This window comes from Photinus pyralis, unplaced genomic scaffold (assembly GCF_008802855.1).
Source record: "Photinus pyralis isolate 1611_PpyrPB1 unplaced genomic scaffold, Ppyr1.3 Ppyr1.4_LG4, whole genome shotgun sequence".
In the NCBI taxonomy this organism is placed as follows: Eukaryota; Metazoa; Arthropoda; class Insecta; order Coleoptera; family Lampyridae; genus Photinus; species Photinus pyralis.
Window position 1 is genome coordinate 22472891 of NW_022170511.1, and position 12104 is coordinate 22484994.

The 12104-nt window shown below is 37.7% G+C and overlaps 1 protein-coding gene across 1 annotated transcript; it reads right to left on the reverse strand.

Annotated features, from left to right (window-relative positions):
• Window positions 1–1226: 1226 nt before the first annotated feature.
• On the reverse strand, window positions 1227–3939 carry LOC116169010 (protein dachsous-like). Its single transcript, XM_031485041.1, has 2 exons — window positions 3680–3939; window positions 1227–3047 (listed from the first exon to the last, which is right to left on the reverse strand). The coding sequence occupies exon 2, from the start codon at window positions 3027–3029 to the stop codon at window positions 1227–1229; it is 1803 nt and encodes a 600-aa protein (XP_031340901.1). The 5' UTR covers window positions 3030–3047; window positions 3680–3939.
• Window positions 3940–12104: the final 8165 nt, after the last annotated feature.

Below are 12104 nucleotides of genomic sequence, written 5' to 3' on the forward strand. Positions count from 1 at the left end.
TTCGCAAGCGCTCTACTACGATTAATTAGACCACGAATTATTACAACCGTGTTCACGCATAAGCACATTATGTGGGGGTATAACGAAAAAGGCCCAACGAGAGAAGCACTAGTGAGACTGTTGAGAATAGAACGCAGATTCTTACATAAGAAGATAACACCGCCGGTAATAACTTCATAAATTACACATATATGACTAATAAACCTTTAATATTATTTAGAACAGTTATAACTCGCAGAAATAATTATGCAAGAGACCTGTACGAAGCATTACATAAGAAAATCAACCTGTGTAGGTATACAAGATGGGCCGATATACAGGCAGAGAGTAAACAACTTTCTCCGCCCGTCAATTTATATTGAAAATTAATTCGTTGACAATTCACATTTATTACTAATAAGCCCGCAAACATGAAGATACGGATGGGCATACGCAATTTACATACCTTTAAGAAACGGATAGTTATAATAAGAACGTCGAGAATTTTTGCTAATTTTTTTTCGTTGATTATGCAATCAAATTGCAATCGTGATCTTTAATTTGTACACGTTTAAATCAAATTTTAACAGTTTATTTAAATTAATATGGTAATTTCATTCACGGAATACTTTATAAAAAATAAATAAATATTTATTTGGACAAGACCGAATTGTTAAATATTTATATTGTCGCGGTAGTCGCACAATTAGAAATTTCCAAATGGAGGAAATCCAAAAATGTTTATGTAGAACAGAGTTGTAGATGTAAAAATTATTAATTCATAATTTATGGGAATTCAAGCGTGGAATTTATGTTCTTCAAATGTTGCGCAATTAATAATAAAAACGCAGAGGAAGTCCTACATGTTTGTATAAATTCGGAGATATTTAAATAACTGGGCTGGGTATATTGTAAATTTTTTGGTGTAATTCGGAGGGAAAATGTGAACCAATTAACGAACTGGAATTTGCTACCTACAGAGATTATAAGCTTGTTATAATTTGAGCGCGATTCTGCTATTAGAAGTCGGGAGTTTTTGCAAAATTGTAGAAAAATTGGAAACCGGTTGATGCGTTCGGATGATGATTTCCTAGTTCGCGCAGTTGCATATCCCGGGTCGAAACCCTCACAATAGGTGGCCACTCTACCTGCCCCACGCTGTTTCAGTCAACGGGTACTTCAACCACAACAACGCAAACATCCCATAAATTTACAATATTTCTAATGTGTTCCACAACAAAATATAATCATTTTTTTTCACGTTTATGGGGTTCGAGTTCATTGACATATGCGATATTACATGCATACCATCCTACCTTTAAAATGCAGCGTCCTTCGACTTCGTTTTCTGCGACTGTAACGTTGTAGAAACTTTGATCGAATATCGGCTCGTTGTCGTTTACGTCGTGTATTGTCACAAACACAGTAGTAGATGATGACAGGGGCGGAAATCCGTTATCCGTCGCTATCACTGTCAGTCGCGGAACGGGATCCGTCTCACAATCCACATGAGCTTTTGTTGTTATTAAACCACTACGCGAATCGATATGAAACCAAGCGGAATGGGTATCCGGTGTATCGGATAGAAAATACGTAATCGCACTGTTGTTACCTTCATCTTTATCGGTTGCAAATACCTGAATAACAGATGTACCCGGATCGGACACTTCCATAACGTTAGCGTAATAAACATCCTCGGAGAACTCAGGGGCATTATCATTAATATCCGTTACCTTTAAATTTATAGTTCTCGAGGCATGCAATGGTGGTGTTCCCGTGTCGGTGGCGACGACGTTCAGCGTGTAATTGGGCTGCATTTCCCGATCTAAAGGGAGCGAAACAATTACCAGATAAATTATGTTATCTCTCGTTGTTAATCCAAAACGTCCGTCGCCACCGGTTAGCGTTACATTTATATTGGAGTACTCCGCCTTCGAGTCCGGGTCGTGCACAGAAATCCGGGCCACAAACTCTCCAGGTTGGGCCGATTCCGAAATCTTTGGAGTAGCATCGTCGCTCAAAAAGATCACGTTGATCGTCGGTTGGTTGTCATTCACATCGGTCACTCTAATCGATACAAACGCCGTCGTTTCCAATGGTTGAAGGCCATGGTCCTTGGCCACAACCACAAGTTCGTGCAGCTCCTTCGACTCAAAATCCAAAGGTTTGTTTACGGATATTTGCCCGTTGGTCGAGTCAATACGGAACATGCTATCGCGATCACTCTGCCGACGATTGATCGAGTACTCTATCTGACCATTCTCACCGTCATCATTATCGGTCGCAAACACACGCAAAATGCTTGTACCAACCGTCGCATTCTCCGGAACCATTGCAAAGTATCTGCTTTGATTGAAAATCGGCTGATTGTCGTTAACATCCTGAATGGATATGTTAACGGTCATCTCGCCCCGCAACGGAGGTGTTCCTCCGTCTAAAGCTTCAATCACCAAGCTATACGACGCTGTCGTTTCTCGATCTAGGAATCCGTTTATTTGCAGATCCAGATATAAAACACCATCACGTTCCCGATGCGAGGATAGTCTAAATGCGTTATTCACATTCCCCGACACAATATTGTACCTTTGCGTGTTGTAAATGTCGAGATCCGCATCTCTGGCGGGATGCAGTGTCCGTTTCACGTCCCTCGGCGTATTTTCCGGAAACTCGATGTTCATAACCGCAGTTGGAAAAGTCGGCGCGTTGTCGTTTTCGTCTAACACTTTCACCAAAACTTTTATATTATCGCCACTGATAGGTATCGCCACCAACGAGTAACTCGCACGTTTTTCGCGATCCAAAGGAACTTTGGTTCTAATTTCTCCCGTGTTTGTGTCAAGTGATAGATCGGACATGACCGCATTCCCGACGGGCACTATCAAATACGGCGGACCACTGTCTGACGTAGCACCGTCACCGATATAACCGATCCTTGTACCGACCGGTGCACCTTCGGATATCTCCAGGTCTCGCACGTGCTCCGCGAGGGTGGCTGCCACCAGCAGCAACACTATCAACCGACCCTCCATATCGCCCAAGCGGCGTATCATCGTGGCGGCTGGCACATCCTGAAAACTACCAAAGTATAAATAACACACTTTCGGGCGGCTCCGTAAACAGTAAAAGTCAGGTATTTTTCAGGTAGATTAAATGCATCCCCTTAACATGAACGTGCTAATAACGAGAACAAAAGTAAATACTAGTCCACCTGAAAACGTCCTTCGCCGCGGATGCACTCAAAAAATGTCTGTAATGTTCCCCCAATTTACCGGAATCTTTTGAAGGTGCCGTTTTTAATTTTCCTCGAGAAGATTGAATTTAAACTGCGAGTTAAACTTACACAAAAATCGTCTAACGAAATAGAATCGCGAACCGTCAACATCGGACAGCGACCAGTTCAACAAAACCAGTACGCAAAAAAACAAGAATTTTAAGAGCTGCAGCTTCCAAATTCAGGCACAAAAGCCTTTTGAGCGAACGTGAAACACATGGGCCGGTAGAAATATCCTAACTATGTGACAGGTTTCATTTAAATATCTGTCATACCGTGGTCGCGGCGTGAAATGGATTTGAACAACTACAATTTATTTTTTTACTGGCGCTTATCGAATTAGAGAGCAGCTGGTTATTGGCCTACAAAGTTCACGGTGTATGTAATAGCATCAACTAGTAGCAGGCCATCGACAATCTACACACATACCTGCGGGAAATCACTAAGCGCGCGGTATCTGCATTAACAGAACTTGTGTACAAAATAATAATAATCCACCGAAACGGTCGTCACTTTCACGCAGAAATCGCGAACACGGACACGCAACACCGATGCGGATAACTGTCGCAAGTTTGTAACACCGTAACCCTAATATAGGGTAGAATTAATATGCGAGGTACAAAATATGCACACTGCGAAGATCACGGATAAACTAGCCCTCTAGTTTCTTAAGATGGACTGAACGACTGGCAACTTCCAATGCCCTCCCCGCATTCCAACCTGTCCTCCTTCCGCGCCCCAGCAGCAACCTGTCCTACCTGGTCGGCACAGGTAAGGCGGTAAGTTTGAAACGAGCGCCGCAGCACTCGCCCATTGTCTGGCCTACAGAAACAAACTATTGTCTTGTCTATTCGCGGGTCATTTGGCTGATGAGCATACTGAAATACGCAATAATATATTCATAATCTAGGCCGCAATAAATTGATCGGCGGTTTGCATCTTAACGTCGCATTCAACTCACCGGCGTATATGCGACGCTGCGGAGCGGATTCACTTCGGATATGATAATAATAAATCCCGGATTTATGCAAACGCAACCCGTACAATAAATAAAACAGACTAAAATGTAACATGACTTCTTTAAGAAGGTATGTACGTGCATATTTTAAGCGTTCTCATATAACTACATTTTTACAAAGTAAAATTTACGCTTATTATGTTTGCATTTTATACACAAGCTGTTATAAAAAATCCAAAACATATTCTCTGATCAAATGTTAATTGTAACAAGCACATTAATAAGATACTTTAACAAACTTGTATTTCATGCCTTAAGTAGTCGTCTTTCTTGAATCTTAAGTCAATAGTATACTATTTATCTTGTTTTATTTTGTTGTAGGCATACGCATTTATATTTATAGATATACATTAGCAGAAATGAAGAATTGGACTTCGACAGCGAACTACGCGAGTTGTCTTTTTGCGACAATAAATTTTAAAAGCATATGTCACGCTTCTCTCAAACTACCCCAATTTGGATCTTAACGGCAACCTACATTAGCATATATAACGTCTTGTGTAAATAATTGGATTTAATCCGCGTAGATCCTACAATTTACATTTTTCTTAAGCCGAAAAGTTTCAAGTCCGAACGGTAATGAATGAGCATCTCAACTGTCTCATACGCTTGTATTAAAACTCGACTTGAACGGGAGTTAGGTCATATAATAGAATTTACTGGAATCTATAATAAACGGTTAACGTTTAAGAAGCTTAACTTATGGAAGCTGTAGTTAAATTATAAATTTACTCAAAATATTATTACAATTTGCTCTTCTCATTTAAAAATCTCTAAATGTATACACCGTCCGACGAAATTCAATAATTTCATTTTTGTTTTCTAATCCTTCGTACATAAATCGTAGGTAGGTACGCCAACATAGCAGACCTATATACATTGCATATAACATGCACATTCCACGTAGGATTTTGTATATCCATAGAATGTGGAAAAGTATGTCGCAAATGTCCTATGTATGTGCATGGGATATAAGTTTGGCAGACTTCAGATAATACATAGTATATACGTTTTGGATGTCTTATGTATATGCATTAGACATGCTGTGTATATTGGTATAATGACAAGTGGATATACCATGAATATTCCTGTAATAACATGCAAAGATGTTCAATAGGATATTCTATGTATGTTATACATATACTGCTGTGATATTTTGTCTGGCAGGACGAAATTTTGGGATTCGTAAGTAGAATGGACAAGGGCGGTTTCCTGTTTCCATGTAATTAATTTTCATAGTCTAAATTTTTGTTTTGTGTCGTTGGTTACTGAAACAGAAATTATTGTTACGAGAAAGAGGTCAAGGTTTGTTTTTGTGTACATTTTTAAGTTCATTTTTTATTTTCTTTAACGTAAATTTCCGAGAATTTTATATCGCTTTTATTCTGTTATCAATTGTAAACGCTTAATTTAAATTGACAGGTGGATATTAATATTTATCGCCTTTTCATTGTATTTAAAAGAAATAAAATTTTATATTTCCTAGTATTTTAATTTATGTGTTATCTCTTAATGTTAAAAATTGATTATAAAACAATAATTTTGTTGTTTTCGGCAAAAACAGTGTTTCAATGAGTTCGTAACATTGTTTTTGGTAACTTTTCATCTCTAAGTTGGCATGAGAATTTTGTGCAACTGTTTTCGGCAAAAACAGTGTTTCAATGAGTTCCATTGTAACATTGTTTTTGGTAACTTTTCATCTCTAAGTTGGCAGTTCGCCAAGACGTCAACGTCAAATCATCAGATGCATGTGAAATCAAATTACGTAAAATGTATGTGTTTTCATTGATTTTTGGTACACGAAGAACTTAATACATTCCAAATCAGCAGTTTACACATCCACCATAAATAAATTTATCTACGAATAAAAAATTACACATTCACGGAATTTAAAGTTTCCAAATGTCAGTGTTGTGTTTATCTACGCTGGCAACTTACAATTTGTCAACGTAAATGGTGTTGCCAACTTAGACATATTAATTCTAAAGTTCCCTGTAGTTTTCATAATTACTTTTTAATTAAATTAAAGCCCCGAAATAGAAAAAAATAGTATGAAAAACACGTGTTACAATGCTTTATTGTAATACTCCTATCTTGTGGACACTCGTGGCTCCGCTTCGCTACGCCACTCGTGCCACAAGATAGTCGTATTACAATAGGTCGCATTGTAACACTTGTCTTCCAATATACTATTTTCTATTTCGGTGTTACAATGAGAATTTTGTGCAACTGTTTTCGGCAAAAACAGTGTTTCAATGAGTTCCATTGTAACATTGTTTTTGGTAACTTTTCATCTCTAAGTTGGCGGTTCGCCAAGACGTCAACGTCAAATCATCAGATGTGAAATCAAATTACGTACGTAAAATGAATGTGTTTTCCTTGATTTTTGGTACACGAAGAACTTAATACATTCCAAATCAGCAGTTTAGACATCCACCATAAATAAATTTATCTACGAGTAAAAAATTACACATTCACGCAATTTAAAGTTTCCAAATGTCAGTGTTGTGTTTATCTACGCTGCCAACTTAAAATTTGTCAACGTAAATGGTGTTGCCAACTTAAGACATATTAATTCTAAAGTTTCCTGTAGTTTTTCATAATTACTTTTTAATTAAATTAAAGCCCCAAAATAGAAAAAATAGTATGAAAAACACGTGTTACAATGTTTTATTGTAATACTCCTACCTTGTGGACACTCGTGGCTCCGCTTCGCTACGCCACTCGTGCCACAAGATAGTCGTATTACAATAGGTCGCATTGTAACACTTGTCTTTCAATATACTATTCTACCTCTAGTTTAACGTACGTTAGGGGGGAAATTTTCTGTTGTCAACTGCTTATCATTGGCTGTTTTAATTTGTAATTTTGGAAGAAGGGTTTCCACTTTAAATAGAACGGACTGAGAAGAGGAAGGGCTTTTTGCCAATTTCAGAGCGGAACTACGTTTGTGGAAGTTTTGGGAAATCAGCGTTTTGCGACTTTGAGAGCAGATCCACGTTGGCTGAAGTTTGAAGTTTTGTTTTGGAGTTTTGGAGTTTTGAAGTTTATCGTCAGTTTTGTTGCCAGTCAGGGCAAGTTTTGAGTTTAGTGAAGAAATTTATTTCGCTTCGGCGAGTTACCGCCGTAGTTTGGATTGTGTAGAAGCCAACCAGCATTGGAAGTTAGTAGAGTTTCTGTTTTACGGAGTAGCAAACCGAGTTTGCGGCAAGTTTGTGTTGCGGCATTTTATTTCGAGGAGGTTTTGGAAGTTTGGGCCTTTAATAAAGTGCGTTACTAAGGTGTGGTCTGCGCCGACTTAGGTGTTTTTTTGTGTAATTTGAAATTTGTTGTTTTTGTGTTCCGTATTTGGATTAGCAGTTCTGGACATGTACCTAATGTAAGTAGATAAGTTTTAATTTTATTTTTCTTTGTAATAATTGTTTGTTTTTTTTGTTGTTTTTTTTATTGTGTGTAACCATTAAAACTGAAATTTGTAATTCTCACATTAATTTCTGGGTATGTCTTTCGAACGATTTCATTTCCTTTAATTTAATGTTTTCTTTGGATGCTTGCCCAAGGTCCATTTTATTTATTCAAAATTCTTAAGCTTAAATTGGAATTTAAGGTATTTGGTCTAACCCACTATCTGGTAGAAGTTAATGGTTTAACTGAGAAAAGAGTCGAATTCCTCCTCTGTGCTGGGGAGAAGTTTTGTTCCGAGAAAGATAAAGGTTTGAGCTAGCTAGGTTTGTTTAGGTGTTTTGTGTACGGTCTTTTTGGCCTACGGACCGGTGCACACAGCAATACATTCAGAATGGATGTTCTATAGAGATTCCTATAACATTCGGGAAGTTTACTAGCATCTATACCTACATAAAGACATTCTTTTCACTGAGTGAAGCTTTTTGTTTATTACGTCTCCTAGTATACAATGGAAAATGTGCTTAAGAAATTATTATTGTTTTATTTAACACGGTAGTCTTGAGTCATCTTGATCGTGTTCTTGTTCAACACTATAATAGCGTGAGTTCATAACAAATAGGTTGCTAATATACCTGCCATTCGTGTCCTTATATTAATTCCCATCCAGTCTTTACATCTCACTAACACATATTTGCAACTTTAGGCCATGCACACAAGAAATAAAAATCATTACTTTCACTGTCCAAATTAGACAAACAAACTCATTAATAACTCGCGGAATAACACTCCTGGTTTTAGAAAAATGAACTGGATTTGCAATAGCACCTTACTATCTTCATCGCCGTAATTCACAGAAATGAGACGCTAAAAATGAAGTGGTGGGGGGTATTCAAAGGTTTCCGTAAAGAACACCCTGTATCTTCGAAACGGCTGAGCTGATTTTAACAAACTCGGGTTAATTGAAAAGAGTTATTCTTCGTCTACAAATATTATAATATTTGAAGTTTTGTTAGTTTCACATATCGCCGCTTGAGGGCCTAAAATTTAGGCCAAAGAAAATTTTATACCCTCAAAATTTTATTTTTTTAAGCTAATTTTTCCGGAATTATTTTTATTATATAATTTGTGGCCCTAAGGTGCCGTGTTATTTTAATTTCAAATTTTTTTGCTTTTGGAACGCCTCGTAAGTACGTACGGGTGGGAATGATTTTTTTGTGGTCATATTTTTTTTGTGCTATCGAGAGTTTGGGTTGGTTGTATTGTGTTGCTATATAAAAAATAAAATAAAATAAATGTTATAAAAATTAAGTAAGTAAGCAAGAAAAATGTGTAATTTAATTTGGAAAATGTGTGCATAAAGTTTAAGTAACATTCTACAAGGATAAAAGTCAGGCAGACAGCAATCAAGGTGAAGATACTGGTAACAAAGGGGACAAAGGTGGTCGGGATAGAGTGATTAGGAGGCATGCCGGAGTTGCGATGGGACTGGATATTGAGAATTGGAGTTGAGAAGGAAGAGCAATAGGACGTCGGGGAGAAGGAGAGAGTGTGTGTGATTTTTAATAGGTGAAAAAAAGAACGAGCTTCGGGAAAAAAAAAGAAGAAAGATAAAAATAAAATAATAGCCGTGCACGGTAAACTGTTGTTTTTTTTAAATAAATGTGTGTTGGACATTGAAGAAAATAAGGATGGGATTCGGCATGCAACCCGGAGGAATAGACAATAAAGGTCAGTACTTTTAATTACCCATATTTTTACTGTGTGAATTTAAAAAAAATTGAGAAAGAAAAAAATTTTGAACTAATTAAAAATTGTGTTAGGAAGGTTTTTATTGGATAACAATTATAGATGGTGGAACATTGAGGGTTAGTGTAGAATAGAGGAAGTTTTATTTAATTGGAGAAGGAAGTTGTTTTATTTCTCTTCGAACCCAAACTTGAGCTATTGAGTGTCAGTTTTTTTTTGTATCAGGTCATGCTCGCGTCGCCGTGCTGGGGGGTGACTAAAAGTGGACAGAAAGAAATTAATTAAATAGGGTTGAGGCTTCTGTGTTTGAGATAAGGTGGGGATTGACAAACGTTCATTTTCTAGTCAGGAGAAATGTAGTCCGAAAAATAAATAATTTCAACATTATTATTTAATTTGGGTAGGTCCCTCATACATAACATAACAGTATACATATATAGATATCGGGATGCTGTTTTGGCGAGCTTGTTTAGGCATCATTTAGCTACTTTTCCATGACAGCCGCTGGCGAGGAATGGTTCCAAATTATTTTGACCAACAAAACCAAGGCTTTTAGTAAGTATACTCTTTGGTAAAATTCACCCTTAATTGTACGTAGTTTCAATACGAAACATGCGAGTGCGATTATTTTTCTGGTATTTTTCATTGTTATATATAAGTGTTAGTGCGCATCGCGCTATGATAAAATACATACATACATGAAAAATGCGATTTTCTTAAAGCAACATAAAGCGCCCGCTTTTACTACGGTAAAACAAGTTTGCAATTTCGGGCAATACTGGCATATTTCTAAACTTTATTTGAAATTATTAAAGTTTTTGTTACTCTATGGCAACCCTTCATGATGTAGAGGTATAAAGTTCAATTACTTCTACAGTTTGAAAGATTACGAGACAGCCTTCTTTTGCTTGGAAATTCTGGATCTCGCACACGGAAGATTCATTCCCCTTCAGAAGACAAGAAAATATGCCTCTGGAATTTTGGGCACAAAGAAAACTCGTCCCCAGAATATAACCCAGTCAAAAGTAGCGACGATCAGATTAAAATGCGCTCTACGAAAATCGATTACGCTCCTCACTTGGTTTCAGTTTTGTCGCTGTGGTGGAACCTATGGTAGCTGACACCGTTAAGTGAGAAGGTTATTCAGGCACCGACAAATAGATACTCCACTTGTTAAAAAAAAGGCACCGAGATGTTTCAATAGTCGATTTCCGCAGTTGTAGCGTTCGTGTTGTTGAGCGACGTTCAAGCATCAGAGTCGCACGTCTACCACAGCCCCCCCCCCCCCTTGTGGATGTATTGTAACATTTATTCCATATAAATAATTACTCGGTTTTAATTAGTTCGTTCTGTGTTTGCAATAATTTAGTTTTCTTGTTTTCTTATAAGTTATAATGTTAAATTAGTTATTTTTGTGAGTTGTTATAAATCGTTTCATAATATTGTAAACGAGATTGTAAATATACGTTACCGAACAACTATACAACTGCTAACCTTACGAAGAAGAGAACCCCGATGAAAGAAAAATGCCGAACACCGAAATGGACACTCCAGTGGAAATTAATCGCGTACAAATGAAACATACGCCATTTTGGTCAGCCGATCCGCCCAAGCAAAAAATCTTCAAAATCAGCGGAATCACGAACGACGAGGACGACACGAAATACGGATATATTGCTAGCAGTCTCGTGGCAAAATACGCGTGTGAAGGTTCTCACCAAGCCACCCGAAGAGAATAAATACGAAACATTGAAAACTGACTAATCCAGAGGTTGAGCACCACCAGCGAACAGAAAATGAAACAGCTGTTGGAACGAGAGGAGCTAGGAGATAGAAAACCCTCGCGATTTCTACGCCATCTTCTTCGATCAATTAGGGCAACAAAGTGACTAGCACAAAACGTTCAGGTAATCCTCGCCGTTCAACAGAAAGCGACCCTGGCAGACGCAACAGGAGCCGAGGCCTGCGTCTTTCTACCCAAATCGGATAAGGAAAACCAATGAAACCTTAGAGTTCAAGTTGTATGCAGCAAATGAACGACCATTAGTACATATATAGTAAGAAATAAAGAAGTATTATTATTATTATCAAAGAGTTCGCAATAACTGCTTTTCTGCCTACAGGTATGAGAAAATGCATATATTCTTATGCGATATTAGTCGTTTCGAACTGATTAGGGATTTCATCAAGGCTCTGATGTATCAGATTTCATTCTCCTCATCGTCGCGAAAACTATACTAACTTGTCGTTGTCAATATTTTTATTGATCAATTAAGAAGCACTCTGTCAATGCACTTATCAGGACAATTCAAATTTGGCAATTTTAGTTTCGACAGTTGCCTTCTGTTGCACGCACTTCCCCGCCATATTCTCTCCTTGTGTTGATATCTGATATACTCTCTTCGTGAATCTCCTTTATCGGGATATCAAAATTTTCCATATACCCAGTTATCGACCACAAGTGATCTATGGCCAAGATTTCGTGCCAAATAAAAATACACTGCGATTATGGCCGTTCTGATTGTTACAGGAACAGATGCAAATACTGGCCCCCACCATGTTGGTGGTAAAGGACAAGTCTCGGACTGAGCCCTTTGCCGATCGATATACGCAATTACTTAAAAACCAAACAGCGTTATTCTTGAAACTTACTGAGACTTAGGTACTTAGACATTAGTATGAAGT